General features: G+C 45.4%; 2 protein-coding genes across 2 annotated transcripts; one reads left to right on the plus strand and one right to left on the minus strand.

The window, feature by feature from the left end:
• Nucleotides 1-2919: 2919 nt before the first annotated feature.
• Nucleotides 2920-4242, plus strand: LOC135366199 (uncharacterized). Its single transcript, XM_064598865.1, has 5 exons — nucleotides 2920-3148; nucleotides 3298-3351; nucleotides 3497-3509; nucleotides 3591-3613; nucleotides 3869-4242. The coding sequence occupies exons 2-5, from the start codon at nucleotides 3303-3305 to the stop codon at nucleotides 4171-4173; spliced, it is 390 nt and encodes a 129-aa protein (XP_064454935.1). The 5' UTR covers nucleotides 2920-3148; nucleotides 3298-3302; the 3' UTR covers nucleotides 4174-4242.
• Nucleotides 4243-5362: 1120 nt separating this feature from the next.
• LOC135366200 (glutamate receptor U1-like) lies at nucleotides 5363-14873 on the minus strand. The gene is made up of 12 exons (XM_064598866.1): nucleotides 14802-14873; nucleotides 13896-14024; nucleotides 13146-13330; nucleotides 12802-12957; nucleotides 11512-11670; nucleotides 10391-10509; nucleotides 10176-10263; nucleotides 9877-10035; nucleotides 9320-9455; nucleotides 8911-9140; nucleotides 7225-7484; nucleotides 5363-6423 (listed from the first exon to the last, which is right to left on the minus strand). The coding sequence occupies exons 1-12, from the start codon at nucleotides 14833-14835 to the stop codon at nucleotides 6078-6080; spliced, it is 2001 nt and encodes a 666-aa protein (XP_064454936.1). The 5' UTR covers nucleotides 14836-14873; the 3' UTR covers nucleotides 5363-6077.
• Between the last annotated feature and the right edge of the window lie 2826 nt (nucleotides 14874-17699).

Genomic DNA, 17699 nt, shown 5'->3' on the forward strand with positions numbered 1-17699 from the left:
CGTGGTACCGTCATTTGATTGCAACTGGTTTACTTCGTTGTAAACTTAGATGTAAACAGTGCCGTGGAATGTGTGTGTGTATGTGTGCTGATAATAAATTTCCCGAGAACAGCTATCCGCACCGGGTCACAGGTTGGCGATGAAATATGCACTAATGCGTTAAACGCTATAGCGTAAACGCTCATTTATGATGAATTTTAACCGCACCGGTACGACCGTTTATGACTCACAAGCAAAAGTCACTTAAGTATTCCGTGGCTGTCCTGTATTCAACGTTTCTGTACTTATACATGTGCACGCATTATTTATTTTTTATCTTTTACTTCCATTGAGCAAATTCGAGACAAAGTCATCGATTGCGAAACTATGGTTATACTACCGTAGTAGGTGGTCTTCCCACTGCTGTATTTCATACTTCGAGTGAGTTCAACTCTTCGTTCCTATATTCAATGCAGGCTCGCTCCATAACCTGACATCACTATCAAGGTTCTCCTATTTTGCTCTTTGTTTGGACCCCTTGCTGCAGCTTGTAAGCCTCTCTTGAATACGCATGTCCTTTCTATAAAGCGACAACGAAACTCCAGGTATGAGATCTCAGCTTCGTTCTCTCTTGGTTTTCTAGGTGATACCACACTGTAAGTAGATATCCATGTTTTCTCTCGCTCTCGGTCTCTATTCTAAGGCACCGGCTTTCATGCGGGCAAACTGGAGTTGTTATCCTTTCAAGGAGCACATCAAAGAGGCCGTTGAATATGGTGAGCCTGTACTCCTGACTCAACGATTCTAACAAGAATTGCATGGAACTGGAAAAAGAAAAAAACATGTTTTGTACAGCGTGCGTAACGGGGATGTTACAATAAAAAAAGGCAGTCACTAAAAAGGTCAGCCAGCTGTAGGAATCGAACCGGCAATCCAGAGGATGTGGGTTCGACTCCTACAGCTGACTAACCTGTTCAGTGACTTCCTTCTTTCATATCGGCTTACTGCAGCGATAGACGCGGACAAGGAGTAAAGGCTGGTTCACACTGTCACGTTTACGCTTGCGGCTACGGGTTACGGGCGCTTACGGTGGGGGTTGCCATGACGACGAAGAGACGGCGCCCGCGAGATCGTTTCCGCAAGGAGTTGAGGCAACTTCGACTTTTCTCCCGCAAGCTCCGTAACCGTAAGCGCACTGGCCAATAGGATGGCAGAAATGTTCGGATGCCGCGCATGCGTTTTGTCTCGCGCGTCTCCTTGCAAAGATGGCGGAAACATTAGATGCTTAGAAGCTCTTATTCTCCAAGTTGAGAAGTTTCCCCGGCTATAGAATAGCAAAAGAAGTGACTACAAGGATGCCACGAATAAAGAAAACTCATGGATGACAATTAGCATAGCCGTGTGTCTGTCAGGTGATATCTTCACTCAATGAATCTGCCCGAAGTAGGGAGTTGTACGTTGCACTGTCGACGATGGCGTTAAGTTAAGAACATTAACAGTTCACGGTTAAGAACATCGTCAAGGAATGTCTGATTGTCTTCTAAAGCAGCCGGCACCGGGGTGCTGGACGCTGGACGCCATGCTACTCTGTGGCTCTATTTCACTTTCCTTCGGAAGGATGGCGCTCTAGGAGGCCGCCCCTCATTGGAGGAACGGAGCGCCGAAACGTAGTAATGTGAACGGTGGAGGAACGCAGCCGGCAACGAGATGGGTGCTACGTAAGCGCAACCCGTAGCCCGTAAGCGCGAACGTGGCAGTGTGCACCAGCCTTTAGAACGTAAACGGGACAACCCACCTGCAGACTCTCAACTAAGTGAAGTTTGTTCAAAGAGGAAGTATTTATAGAAAAAAACTTCGTAAGTCATCATAGCGCATATCAGAAACCAGTACACGTCATCAATTTCACAGACTCACCACGTGGTAGCTTAGAAAGTGTTGCAGTCATACCCCTGACCTTGAGGGTTCAACAAATTTCGTACACCGTCAAGAAATTCATTTTCCTTCTTTCATTTTTCTTAGGCACGTGAAACTTGTGTGCTGTCCTTTCTTCCGTGTTCGAGCCTCAGAACATCAATTTCCCTTGTGTTCAATAGATGTTACCTTAAGCCATAGAGCAGAACCTTAGCTACCGCGCTTTGTAAGTAAAATATTTATTTATTTACTAATGAATGCCAATAAGCTATTTCAAGAACAGGTAGATTCACAGCCTTGAACACTTTGCTCCATCTGTGTCATATCCGATGTATTGTATGTCGATTATGTTGCCTGACAGGTGCCTTGTTCTGCTTCTATGAACAGTTGCCGAAGAAGGAATTGTAAGCAAGAAGTCGCTTGGCGTTGCCTTAGAAAATATTGGCCGAAAACTTGGTGGCGCGAAAACAATTCAACTTCAGAAAACGGAAAAAGACATTGAAGAATCACTGAATGTTGCCAGACTGCAAAGCGATTCACGGATACCACGAGGTTTCCAACTTCGGCCAATCAGCAAAACCATAGGAAACTTCCATCTACTGTAATGATCTGTTGAAGAGGATTTAATCATAAATGTGGGGGGATATAGGAATGACAACTAATTTATATAATTTTGATAGTGATATTTGCGTGTACGACAGCTAATGAAATAATAACTTACTGTGAAATACTAATTTGTTTAAAGTAGAGGTCATCACTTCCCACAACCGCTACCTACCTTCCTGCTTTGCCGTTCCTGGATTGCCTTTTTCTCTTATTTTTCGTTGTTGAGCAGGCCGCTCAAAATGAAATATCACGGTGTTAAACCGCTTGATTTTTGCACGTTTTACTTGAGAGAGCACTGCCTTACTTTCTAACTCTGATATCATTAATGTTTTTACGTTGTTGCACCTACGATTATCTGTAATGCCCCAGCTCACTCCTGGCAGCTCACGTATAGATAAAAACAGCGTCACAGATATAGCAAATAGCGGGTCGCGTCCGTGTTCTTGTGCTTGCCGTTCTAATCTTCAACCAAACCAGATTACATATATCATCCACGCACGTAGGATATTTCGTGGGAAAGTGTCCACATTTTCTCGGCACGAATCCTAAACAAACACACGTGCGCCGAGGAGCCGAACGAATAAAAGCCCGGTGGACCTGAGATCTCGTTGCCTTACACCGTAGAGCATCGTCTCAGAAGTTTGGAAGTCCGGTAAGCAGTGTTCTTGACTGGGTTTATCTGTCCCCATTCTGTTTTTACACACAACCAAAGAAAGAACTTTAGATCGATTGGCGTCTAACTGTTCGAGAAGCTCGCAAACCATCTCCTGGAAATGACGATAATGGTATCTTTATGTGCAGTAACTATGAAGACCACGTTTGCTGTCCTCCTCCTTGGTTTAGCTGCCACAGCATGTAAGCAATGTTTTATGAAATATATTTTACTATTTGCAATTGTGCCAATGGTAGACGCTGCCATGAGATCTGCAATGGTATTTGAATGTTATAGAATGTATTCTAATCTTTATTTCTTTGTTTCATGACCGTTTCGGCTGCACAGACAGTCATGCAATGTAAGTCCATTCTAATATTCGACCTAATTCTCTTAAGGTTCTGTTCAATTTGTCTCTAATTATTATCTCTTAACATTTCAGTGGTCTCGCAACAGAGGCACGTGGTAAGTTATACTCGTATTCCTGCACTTCAGCATAATTTCTAGAACTAGATTTTCATATACATTTTACTCATCTTGTACCGTTACCCCTGAAACTTCATTGTGACTGCAAGTCATTTTAGTTTTGTTTACCTCTATCAGAAATGATCTTTCGTTTAAATGTGTGTACGCTCACTATGCTCCCATGATTTGTTGGGTCTAACTCTGTTTTATTCTTCCCTCCTGTTCTGGTTCACACGTTGCGTTTCTTTATTGCAGAAGACCTCCGAAAGTCACTTGGAGCAGCTTTAGAAAACGTTGGTAGGAGGTTTCAGGACAAGCAACCCATAGAGCTTCCGGCGGAAGAAAAAGAGTTCGAGGACGCTTTATTTGATCAGCTTGTGCACGTGCCACAAACACTGGAAGAAGAGGCGCTGGCACAACTCGTGGGCTCTACGGACACCGAATACGGGTGGCTCAAGAAGAAACTGAAGAAGCTGAAGAAAATCGCTGGCAAGATTACTGGTCACATCTCCAAAGGCCCTCACAAGAACAACGACGGTCGAATTGTCGTCCAGCCATGAGTATTAATCTAAGCTAATACGAATATTGTACATTGTACGAATAAAATACATACTGTGCTTGAAACCATGCGGATTGCGTCGTTTCCCACTCTACTGATTATCGAGTACTACCATGTCCTTCTCTAAAGGGAAGGCAAATTTTACCCCTGTCACTTCTTGAGCAAGTGCTTCAGAAATATTGCGGCGTCGTTCAGGAAACTCAACTGCAGGCTCTCCTTGGCTCGTTGACGTGCGTTGTTGGGCCACAAAAGATACTTTTCTGCTTCGATAAGCGAGGGTTCACTATTGGAGACAACTTTTGTTGGATAATGCTCTTTTGGAAAAAGCGCGTTCGAAAGGAAGACTTCGAAATATTGCAGAGATTTTCGGAAGTGGAAGGCGACAACAAAAAGTACGCACAAAGTAACGGTTTATTTCGTACGTCCGCTTTATTTTCCTACTGTTGGTAGCATATCTGGCATATTCTGCGCATTTCCGTTCGTAGTGGATTCACTTTTGATGCTTTGTACAGCTCCTCTGCATTCTGCTCAAAAAGCTGAGATAATTGATAACAAGCTCTGACGTTTGCATCTTCCTTCGAAGATCATTAATGTGAGTGCACGACTCTCCAAAATGACTAAGAACGTGAATCGGAGACTTTTATTGACTTCCTTGTGTCGCTGCCGCTGCTATCTCTGTGGAAGGTTACGATCGAGGAACAAGCAAGACGCCAGGTTGTAGGAAATGCAAGGAAGTTGAAGAAATAAATGTCGAACTGCAGAAGGGGGAGCATCCGTGTCGAACGAAAGAAACGAAAAAGAAAACGACAACCTCTCGTGAAGGACCTGCCCTGTAGGAATACGGCGATATTTTATCGTCTTTTATTATTTATTATTTATGTTATTTATTACATTACTGTCTTATTTTTCTATTACTTATGTTGTTTTATTACTTTTCTATGTATTTATTATTTATTATAGCGTCGTTATTATGTCGTCTTTTATTATATTATTAAAAAGAACGAAAAATTCTCGTGAAGGACCTGCCCTGTAGAGATAAGACGATATTTTCACGGGTCTATCGATTTTTTTTTTCACATCTTTATTCTTGCATACGGTGGGCGCTGATGTGAATTTACAAGAAAACGTGCGTAGATGTATATACCTGCCCTGTAACCGCCTAGAAATATGGATGCGAACCAGATCACGGTATGTATTGGTCGCGTGCGAAATAATCTAGTGCATATTTACTGAAAATGTGATATTGGATATACTGCAAATTTCAATGCGGATTTTCCACCAGACTGGCCTTTGAATCCTAGGATTTGCGCACTTTGTGAAAATTGAAGTATGACTGTCATTCAGTATTCAAACCTTTTTCCACATCTTTAATGCGTTGTCATTTTGTGCGTTTCCTTCAAGATTCTTCTCCAAAGCATGTCCTTTTCAAAATTATTCCCCACGTGAAAAATGCCGGCAATTCCAAATGGTTTATGGAGCAACCTCCTCTGCGAACCATTTACGTACACCGTTTCAAAGTGGTTTCGAGTACAAATTATTTCAAATTATTTCACTTATAACTGTAAACATTTTCTACCTGGGTGAGTATTTGTATTATGATGTGGCGCGAATCCTAGACTTCATCTTCATCACAAGCGCGTCTACCATAGGGTCTACCATGAGGCGCGTCTACAACTCTATCACGAGGACGTATGTGCCAAGACAGATGGCGCGACCACCAACGTACGTTTGCCCACAGGCGACTGTCCCTGCGAATGTGATGCTAACCCCATATGAGGCTGGACGTTAGAAAAGTCCTTATTCTTATATCAGCGACATTGTAGGGTGGTTTCCCTGTTAATAGTCGTATGTAGCACTCGAGCAGGATACATGTTCCCTTCCAGTATGGTACTTCCAGAGAGAGAATCACCTCCTCGTGTTTTTCCTGGAACGCGAGTTGAGCACAGTTAAGCTGGTGCGCTGCTGCAGAGCATAATAAAGGGGTCTTCTGTGAAGGAAGTTTTCTTTGTAAACGTTGGCCTTCTTGCGAAGCCGAAGCTTTTTGACCTGACATCGGTAGTGCAGCACTTCCGCCGTCAGGGCGATGGCGGCGACTCCCAGGCCTCCGAAGAGAATGACCGCTGCGCTCACCAAATCTGACGGTCTTAGAGGGGAGAAGCCTTCACGTTCCTGCTCCGTCCTCGTGAAGTAATTGAAGGCGTCGTTCTGCAACCACTTTTCAAAGTGGCCCGTCTCGATGAACCTCAGCGCTCTGGAAATTTCGTGGAACGGAATAAGTCATGTTGCAACACAATCATGTTGATAACATCATGTTGATAACTGCAGGAGTTGAGGTACCCTACCCCATTTGACGTGAGTTATTAGTCACGTCTCGATATAACGAAACGCTATACAACGAAATTCGGGGTACAGCGAAATAATTTTGTATTCCCTGCCGCAACTTGATAAAGAAATCGTGTTCCCCGTGGGTTTCGTTATACGGACTTTCGACTGAATCAGATGTGAATAAAAAAAGTGCGGGGCAGACATGACAAGGCGACATGAGTGAGGCGCATACTGTAGATAGACACCCCCGAGTGCAGATAAAAGGCGCTGCGTACAAGGTGTATGAGGAAAATGGTGGCCGGAAACTACAGTTCAGGTATGGCGAGATTTTTATTAGCGGTAACCGCTCCCTGAATTCCTATGTGTCTAAAATGTCTATGCAGTAGAAGCAAATAGGCCACCGAAGGGCAAAATAAATCACACGAAAAAGCAAACACAAAAATTATATATAACCGAGATCACAACGTCTGAATTATCTGGAACAAGCAAAGCCAAGGTAAATCACTTCATGAATATTTGGGGCACATAAGGAATCAGCAGTGTACTGATGACTCTACTATAGCTCGTACAGGAAGCATGTGTCCTGGCTTTACGATAGTTTCGGCACGATACGATACGGCACGATTTACGATAATCGTCGGCAGTAGTAAAAACATTATCTACTGACTTCATTATTACATAACGCTTTCTACCTGACGCGAGCCTATGTGACGTCCTATGTACTCACGTTTTTTCGAATTGTGGCCTGTAGAAGCAGTATCTGTGAAAGGCCATGGAAAAATACGTGTTGATCATATGGCCGTTAGACACCTTAACTGTAGTAGTGTTCAAATCCGCTACTGCAGCTACCAAGCCCATTCTGGTGTCTATGTAGCCGTAGTTTTCGGCAATGGCCTTTTGGAGACCTATAGATTTGCTCGGCACCAGCAAGCCACGATCTTTTTCCATCAGACGACGGATCAGAAGCATCACGCCTGACGTTGACATCTGCACACATAAAGCGACGACTTTGGTATATTTGTTGTGAACGACTACAGCAACGAACCCACACAGAGTTACACGCGCTGAAAGGAGCATCTGTATAGAGACATGTCGACTCTTGAAATATTTGTGCGTGACTCTTAACAAAGGAAACCTTCATTGGTAGCAACAGCAGCAAATATATGGTAGCAATGTCACGGGTTGTTTTACCCTGCCATAATGCCATTAGGGAATACATAATTGACCGAAGAGCTCAGCGTTGGTGTACTGGATTCCCCCAAGATCCTACCTATGCATAGTGAACGTTCTAGCAATCGCATCTAGCTGGCTCTCATGGGTGTGTTGTTCCCCCGTGTATCCTTTGCACGTCATAGGGATACGCTCAGTGGTGTAGCTCGGATAGTTGGTTGCCCACAGCATGGTGTTGCTGTGGCCGAACTTGTGTCGAAAATAAGGAGTAAAGACGACGTTCACCGATAAGCTCAACAGGGTGCGCGCATAAGGATGGTTGATTGCATTTGTGTGCACGTGCTTAAGGGCTTTGTTACACAATATTTTGGGTTCTTTTTTGGGGGTTACTTTACCTTTTAAAACAAAAGACAACAAAAAAAGAATTGATCCTAATACGTGAAGAAGGAAAATGAACGCTGCCGGTTTTGCCGCGCATGTTCCTTCGGCTATGGCCCCGCTGGACAGTTTAGTTTTTTTTCCTCCCTTTCCTCTGAGATACGTTGCGTGGGGCGGGGGATGAGTGATGGGTTCTTACTTCTTTCTTCTTTCTCTCTTTCCTATCATTTATTTTATCCTTCAGCCGATAGTTTTTATTGTAAATAAATATTGTAAATATTGGGGTCCTAAAGTATGGTAGTGTAGTGGCATGACTCCATCGCTATGCTCATCGAACGTGTTGATAAAAGAGAGTGGCACGGGCGGTTAGCTCAGTTGCCGTAGTTGCCGTGCACCTGACCACGCGATTGCTTTGTCTGGTTCCGCCAGCAGAATTCGTTTTATTATCCTGCAACCGGTATGTCTCTCGACGACTCGTCCTCCAACGCCACTTGCGACAACTTGGTTACCCCAACGTCTCTTTGGCAAGTCTGCTCGGCCCAGTTCTGCACAACCAGGGGGCGGTTATGATTACCCTCTTGAACTTTCCTCATGCCTCTCGACCAGCCTCTAAGGCCCCTTTTGTGTGTGCGTGCGTGGTTTTCTGTTTTTTCTTCTTCTTCTTTTTCTCTTTTAAAGGAATAGCAAGTCGGCCTACGCCTGACTAACCTTTCCTCTGTTTCTGTTATCAATAAACATATCCCCCCCCCCCGTCTTCATTCCCACAGTAGCCTTGTCTGATGAAAAAATTGGTTGAAGTTACTCCATCACTTCCGTAATGGTATGTATTAGCGTCCATCTCATGCAAGAAAGACAAGGCTAGTACCAAGAGGAATGTAGCCTGCGCTGTCCCATTGGATGTGCCGGCCGTCATTCTCCTCTCCAGTATGGCTTCTTCCAGTTCTTCCATGGTGTCCACAACCTCCTCGTAGTGGGGCACGCTAAGTACGGAAAGCAGCACGCAGTTGTAAGCATTGGCCAGTACCACCGTTAGGATGAGCCACGACCCACGGAATATTTTGTAGCTGGACGTTTCGTACCAGGAGCGCCAACCGTCTGCACAGAAAAAGGAGGACTGAAGTTTAAGCAGCGCAGCGCAGTTTAAGCAACTTGCAACGGCACATCGTAACATGAAGTATGCAAGCGCATGGACCGCAACCAAATGTGCTACTTACAAACAGTGTTGCATCAAAAGACAATTTTTTTTCCCAGATGGGGTAAGAACAAGACCTCACTCTGGTAGACGAGTGTAGCCAGCAACAGCCAGAAGTTTGGTGTTGGACCGACACGGAAGCGACGCTGAGTCCAGCGCGCTTGAAGACGCAAGACGATTGTTCCCACTGCAAGGGACGCCAGTGCGCTGAACCACACCTAGGAGGATTTTTTTGTAAGACGTTTCTGGCACAAAATGAGTTTGCTTTCAAGCCCGCTTCCTAGCGGAGGCGTTACACTTCTTTTTACACACATTGCCGATACTCCAGAGGTCGCCAGAAAAATTATTTGGTAAAATTGATTCACTCTCTGTAGAACCGTTCGTGATTTATCTGGAGGTTAGGCCTTCGAAGGACCTTAAGATATGACGAACGATTTCGGGAGCTCCTGACAGCGTTGCCACTTGTGGAATAAACGCATTTAGGGTTCCTTCCGACATCAGCCCCGTCCACAGAGGTGACAAAACTATCGTCTCATGGTACAGCTTGACGTCCTCACTGGTGCAGTTCAGTCATCACCACCTGGCTCGTATAATCACTGATATAATCATGAGGGCAGCGGCATGCAACCGATAACTGACCTCGATTCGAAAAGGCCGCAGTATGGCGTGGGCGAAGGGCAGTATCCGTGGCGATTTGGTCACGAACGCAAAGGAGTCCACGATATAAGGAAGTGCAAAGTCGACGTACTTGTCGCGTTCGTAGAAGACGCTCAGGCCACCCAAAGCGACGTCCACCTCCTAAAGTACACAATACTAGAGTGCCTCAATACTCTCTCCTTCAATACACAGAGAGAGCTACTGTTCAGACACCGTACACAAAAGTATACTAGAGCGCTGGTTGTGGTGGTTAGGATGATTAGAAGGAATGAGTTATTTACCTTTCGGTGCACCATACCAATCATGCCACTCCATCTGTTCCGTTCAATGCCACCAAACTTGCCTTCGGGGTTTACTACCAAGGTAAAGCTGTAACGACCATGGTTACTAATAACAAAGTACAAATTTAAGTGAGTCGGGTAAGGCGCGCGTCCCATATATAGTGAGGTGATCCTGCATGAAGTTTGGGAAGAGTTCAATCTGAGGCTATACTCACGTGAAGTTGAAGCGTTGAGCGAGGGCCGTCATGAATGACATTTCGAAGCCGTCGAAGCAGCGTTCGGGGCCCGTGCAGGACTCCTTACGCACATTTCGTATCCTTGAATGCGGGGGATTCTATAATGATCATTATTTTATGTCTACAAGAGCAAAGTAAAAGCCTTTCACCACCTGCAGTTTGTCACCTGTTCACCTGCAGTGTGTTTCAGTTAGCATTGAACACATCCTGGTGGTCCGCAAACAGTACACGAAGGAATGACACACTCTCATGTGTCAGCTAGAAGCAATCGGCATCTCACCGGTCAGTACATCAAAGATGATTGGGCTTTGACACTATCCCGCACTCCGGCATTGGTCTCTTCTATCGCTTATGACATTTCTAAGAGCGACATGCCCACGGGGAGAAACTATAGGCATCGTCCCTGCTACATGTCATCTCAAAGGGCTAAAATGGAATCTCCTCTCGACGGACTGGACAACCGCAACTTTGATCTGGTAAAAGTGCTGGGTCCTTTGCCACCTGACAAGAGGGATGTGACATTTGTTCAGAGCTGTGCGTTGGAGTCAGTCTATTAGGACCGTGTGATTCATTGTGCATAACGTTAACCAGTGATTTGGCCTTGGGCCGAGAGTTATCGCAAAACTGGCGCCGGGTCTTTATTTTTCATTTACTTTTTTCTCTTGGGGGGGGGGGGGAGGGTTCTGTTTATCGAAGTAGCTAAATTTGTCGTGTGACGAATTTAATCTCTTCCTATTAATTTTTTTTCGCCAACATCAACATCAATATGCCATGCGAACTCGTCAAATGTGATCGCCGATGCACTGGGTATAGGGTCCAGGAGCCTTAACGAGGATACAACATCATCATTCTATAACATCATCATTCATACTTTATTTATTGTTGATGTTGTTCACCCGATTACCACTGTAAGAAATCTCCCCCCCCCCCCCCCCTGCAACGTCTAGACGTGTTTGCGAGGGAGTGTATCACGGACTATAATGACTGGACGTTTACCGATGCGTGTCCTGGCGTTATGTGAAGCATCCACTGGGCTGTGATGAGGTCGGGATTCAGCAATAGATGCATTTAAACGAACGAAAACGAGGAAGTTCCCTTACGTGAAGTGTTCCAACCAGCATGTGTGCGCCGTCGAGTGATTCGAGAAGCTGCCATACGCCGTCCCGGTGCGCGCGACCGCACGCACTACAAGCGACGTTGCATTGCCTGGCCATCCAAAGACGTACCCACGAGCCACTACCTCCTCTGTGCTGCGCAACCTGCATCAAACCCACCTTGCATTGTCAGGAAAATATGACGGGGCACTCCGTGCTATTGAAACTGAAAGAAGATGGTTTCTTCGCAGTTAGTGGGACGTCGTAGTTGTGGTTCAGTCAAGGGTGTCCAGAGGGGAGAAGCGAAGGAAGGGTTGCCACTGGTGACGGGGGAGGTAAATGAAAAAAAAAAAAACCTTAATCGTAGGGGTACTACTGCTCGCCACACAGTTGTCTGAAATCTCCAGCCTGTGGCTGCGAGATGCCCTACCGGCAGTGTCGCACACGAAGGAACTACACCAATACAGTCTCCTAGGGGAGGCCGCTGTCCCTCTCTCTCTCTCTCTCACTCTCTCACTAGCAGACGACATCCCAGTATCCGACGGTTATCTCGATTATCTCGCCCGACAGGTGGCGGTTGAGTGCGGCCTCCCTTCAGAGCCGCTATGGACCTCTTTCACAACGGCCTATGCGCATGCGCATGACCTTGAGGTGCCGGAGAGGGTTATCTCTGTCTTCACTAGATGTCGCAGTATGGGGACGACAGAAGTGGGGACCAGTGGGGAGACCGCACGAACGGCGCGAGCTCGTCGGTCCCAGTCCGGACCGGTTTTGGTCCTTTGTGCTACTCATGTGGATTTGCTTTGGCGAGCGTGGTTCGCTGGAGGGCCGCTAGGATACGACGCGTATGTGAAAAAGGTCCATTGGTATGGTTCCTTCGAGCGTGACAACGCCGACACGGGACCGGTCCGCCGCAGGCTGGAGATTTCAGACAACCCTGTCGCAAGCAGTATATCTCAGCCGGCACGGTGTTGTCTCTAGTCATGTCTGTTTTGTCCTCATTTCGAACTCTGCTTAATGGCAGCCGACGCTCTCATCAGTTCGTTCTCCTCCCAACCAATGTTTAACAATGTCAGTTGTCTTTTGACAATGCCGACACAATTCATGCTTCCTACATTACTTGTGCAAAATACAGTGAAGTATAATACTTCTACGCTCGCGTACCAAATTTCATGCACACCTCATCCGGCAGTGCAGCAACCTGCGTCCAGGAGCAACGCCCAACAACTGTGGCGCCGTGCAGAATAACAAGACGATTACTCGGGATAGTATGGTTTTACCGTAAACATCACGTACCAGGTATTTCGTTTGTCTTCTTCCCAATTCCTCGTTGATGAGTAAAGCAGTGCAGCAGCTGAGTTCACCAAATGCGTCTACAGGACGACTGAGAACATCCGAATCGTCCCAGAAGCTCACTTGGCACAGCATGCTTACTTGTGAGTTGAGCGTGTTCTGCGTGTCAAATGCAGGCACCAGTATTTCTTCCTGACATGCTCGCTTGTATTAAAACCTTCAACTTGTTAGGATTCAAACCGAATGTACGTGTTTGGACGTTTAAGCCTATTCATTGGATATATTCTGTGATCGGACATTCTTGAGCATTCCAATCTATTATGCAAAAGAAGGAAACGTGTTTGTACCATGGCTGGAGCGAGAAAGTCCCTCACGTCGTCCAGTCTGTGGAAGAGGAAGAGCAGCTTGGACAGGATGGTCGAGTCAGGGAACATCATCCTCGAGTGTTCTTTTATTCCCTTTCGGCTAAGTGCGTGCAAGGTGCCTTCCACCGTCACACACCCTGAGCTTTGCAATGTCTTCAGCGCAAGTGCTACGCAAAAAATAAAGTAAGAAAGAAAGAAAGAAATGACACATCAATCGTGAAGATTGTTCGTTTGTTCTGTACAGTATTTTGTTATTTCTACTATTGGCAGGTCCCAATCTCTAGCGTCCTAATCCACCCATATTCCTTACATATTCATCCATTCACCTCATTACATGACGGCGATGATGTGCATAGGTCGGCAAATTCACTCATCAATGCCATCATTGGCGTCATTCACCATCACATCATGGGGAAAGACATGCTGTTGAATGATGGCCCATGACGTGATGTGACGTTGAAGTCGAAGTCGAATCATGGGTTTTTCAAGTTGATGGACAATGGTCGGTTCATGTGACCTGATGTGCTCTCAATGGGCTGCCAATCACCGTGTAGTGACGTTGAATGAATTTCTAGAAAATCGCCTACCTATGGCGGTGTCAATAAATTTGCCAAGCCGATTAGAAGCTGTGCACCTCGCGTCCAGTGAGAATACGAATATTTGGATTCGATGAATGTCGTGTGTTCCTGCCTACGACGAGCCCCGACCATTGGACTCTGTAGGATTACGTACCCAGGAATCCGTGTGGCGTCTCAGAAGCCCAGGAGACAGCCACTTCTCCTCCGGTGCAGAAGTCTCTGAGGATGTCCGCCAGACCAGTGTACGTCCTCGCTTTTAATGACACCACACCGGCCATGATCACTGCTTGCGATAACAGGAAAAGCACAACGGGTCATGAGTTCTAACAGACATACAGTTTGAATTTTGCGAGACGCTGTTTGTCGTTCCTTATGAAGTTATGTGCCACTTATATGAGGGAGCGTCACTTGTTGGCAAACGACTTTGCGCGGATTGACAGCCGACCCCTTGACCTCAGACTCATTTTGGGACCATAGGACACACGAAAGCAGATGTCCGTCTTGCGACCCTTCATCAAATTCCTGCAAACTACCGGCCTGATCAACTCTCTCTAAAACCCTGTCAGGGTCGTCAGCATCATCCTCATCACCATCCTCTCGTTTTTCCCCAATATCAATGGGGTAGCGTCCTGCTCAATGAGCGGCAGTCATTCCCACATCATCGTCATCATGTATTTCTCTCTCTCTCTCCTTATGAAGTTACGTAGAGTGGTATTTCGGTTAGTCCATGAAACAGGCTATTTGAAAGCGGTTTTTATTTAAATGTTCTCGTAGAAACTACGTAATTAGGAAAATAATTGAGTGAGTTAAGAAGATATAATTGAATGCCGAAAAACGAAAGATTGTTGACAGACCTTTCCGACCACTTCGTGTCCTTACATGTAACTGGATGCGTATTATTACTATTATTATTATCTGTAGTAGTAGCAATACCATTTCCTCACTCATCATCACTACATGTATCTGCTGACAAATTGTTTGCCAGAATACGGTAGCTCTAAAATTAGCAAGAAGCGAGTGCATCACATGAAGCTTGTAACGAGAAAGTCGCATTACTCACACGTCGTGCAGAGCCACGTGGAAAGCCATCTCATTGTAACTAAGACGTCCTGTCAAAGCCACTGGCTTATCGTGAACAGACCGTACGAGGAGCAGTTGTGAGCCCTTGTGTTCCTCGCTATCAAATGTGAACAAGACTTTCATCTTTGGGACTCATACAGCGTAAGGAGTTCAAAATTTATTTTCGCTATTACGGTTTGAAAGCGCCACGTCTTTAATGCAGCGCTTAAATGTAAAGCACGAGAGAACAGCATGCAATTACCTTGCGCACCTGCATTTCAAGTACAATCTGCAACCAAGGGAAGAGTGCTCCATTAGCATTGATTCGACGCCCTTCTATAATGTCTTCAGGATTCCAGGCGCTCCACAGCTGCAATTTTACAAATCAATCGGAGTACCAAAAGTGAACTTTGCAAGGAAATTGGCCGAATCCTTGGTTACGAAAGTGTTGCAAGAGCCTGACCCACTTTTCCTTGCTTTTTTTTTTCTTTTTCTCTTTCTTTTTTTTTTACACATGTTCACTGACGTTCAAATACTATTGGGTAAATAAGCCATCGATTCTTGATCCAGGCGTTTCTACGAAAGTCCCTGCAACGTTCATAATTCTAGAACCGGCAGAGGTGACCTATACGGCTTACTCTTTGATTTCCACCAAGTAGTCGCTTTTTTGTTTTTGTTTTTGTGTTTTTTTTTCACTCTGTAAAGTTTTCCTAATTTTCAACATCGTCAAATATAGTGCGTGCAGAAGTATAAATGCTGCCACAATTTCTTGTCCAATTACTAACGAATTTGCTCTAATTCTAACCTTTCCCTAATCACATTTTGGGCTTTATTTTAAATTATATTATTAAACAGGAATGCTATTGAACACTGATTTCTTCTTAACAACCCCCAACCCCCCTTTTTTTTTCTTTATCAACCACATCACACCACATCCTCCTCGTTATAACTGCACAATTTCACAAACCGCACGTTTCAATAGTAACTACCTCAACCCTTATTTATACGTTGCGTAGTGATGCTCGTTTTCTTTCCCTTTACTTTTTACGTCGAAATGGGAAACAAAAACGAGAAACACTGTCGAGGAGCCCGCGATGAGGGAATCGCACAGGTAACATGAAAACGGTTAGGAGCAAGTGAGGTTTATTTGAACAAGAACTATAACCAATATATATAACCTATATATAACCCAAGATATCTCTTTGGGTAATGTATATTTGTGTTGCAATTAGTCGTGTAACCTGAAGAAGTGCAGCCCCTTAACACGAAAGTTCTTGTTCAAATAGACCTCAGTTGCTCCTAACCGTTTTCATGTTACGTGTGTGATCCCCTTTACTTTTTCTTAATTCCTTTCATGTTGCTTCCTTTCTTTCTTATTTATTTTTTTTTTTTTTGCGTTTGATGACGACGCGAAAGCTCAGCAACGAAAGTTGTGCGTGCCATGACACTTCGAAGCTTTCGTTCCTCCTAGGGGACGGTGCAGCTTCCGAGTGATGCCAGCTCAAAGTTGGCTGAAATGCAAAACACTGGGGGAAGAAACGGGTAAAATTGTGCGCCTCCATTGTTTTCGCGCACCTGGGATTATGCCAGAACATATTTGCCTCTGAGAGGGAATAAAGACCAGACGTTATCGATCCTGCACTGGGCGTACCGCATGGGTTACACGATGTAAGGGACTCGTGGAACCGATTAAAGCACATACTGCTCCTCACAAGAGTTGCTGCCAGTAAACGCTATATCAGCGTAAAATTAACATTACAAAAATTAGAAGCGCCGTAAAGTTGGAGGCGATGTTTTAAAATGGAAGCGCAGATTGGACACAGACGACTTGTGTCATTCCCCTGTGCCCATATTCAGGCTTTTTCACTATATGGGGCTCTTGTATCAGCTCGCTCGCAGTTATCTGATATTATCGGCCTTGGCGAGGATCGCTTTAGGTCATGCATTTTTTTTTTCCGCACGAATCGTACTAAACTCCTCGCGAAGCAATCCAAGATCACCAGACGCAATCTCCAAAGGTACGGCTTGCACTGCCCACCAACGTTTACGTAATATACAGGTGTGACCTCTGGGGTTGCACCCCGGTTTGCCAACCTACTCATTCGCCGTTATTTTTCGCCACTGCGCCCCTCAGTCCCAGTTCAGGACTCATTGCCCTTCCCTAGGGAAGCGTGGAACGACGCAGACCATTTCGGTATCGTCAGCGATGCATTGTTTGCTGTTGTAGCAGTCGAGCACACTTACCATTTATTTTCATGAGAGGGCGAAGATGTCTGCAGTCAGTTTTCGTTTCCCTTCCTTCCTTCTGCAGTGTCGACGTGATTGCGGTTGGGAGTAATCGACGTAAAGCCTGGATGAGTAGCTAATCTCTAACCAGCAGCCTCTTCATATTGTCATAGCCCCATGACACAGTCAGGATTTTGTTTAATTTCGTGTTAGCGCCGCGAAGCAACTGTGGCTATGAGCGTCGTACAGACGTGAACAGATGGAGAGAGGGCAGCAGCAAGGAGTGGGGGACAGGGGGGTTAGTATGCGTCCTGGGCCGACTTCAGGGAGAACTGTGCTGACATTCGTCTGGAAAGTGTTCGGAAAACCCAGGGAAAACCTCAGACAGCACAGCGGGTGACAGAATTCGAGTGTCACCCCCCCCCCCCCCCCCCAGTCTCGGCGTGGAAAGCGACCATGTTAACCACTGTGCCGCGGGAGCTGGTGGATTTATTTGTTCTCGTTGTTATTTTTTGTATAGCCATGAGGGCAAATAACCTGAATGGAGACTTGACGTAGAACCGTTGCCATACTTTGTGCAACGTTTTTGACAAATTGTTTCACACAACGCACAATATCGAAAGCTATGTGGACATAATTAAAAATAGAGCACCTTTGCGTGATCACATATCCG

Source organism: Ornithodoros turicata, chromosome 8, assembly GCF_037126465.1.
Source record: "Ornithodoros turicata isolate Travis chromosome 8, ASM3712646v1, whole genome shotgun sequence".
Lineage (NCBI taxonomy): Eukaryota > Metazoa > Arthropoda > Arachnida > Ixodida > Argasidae > Ornithodoros > Ornithodoros turicata.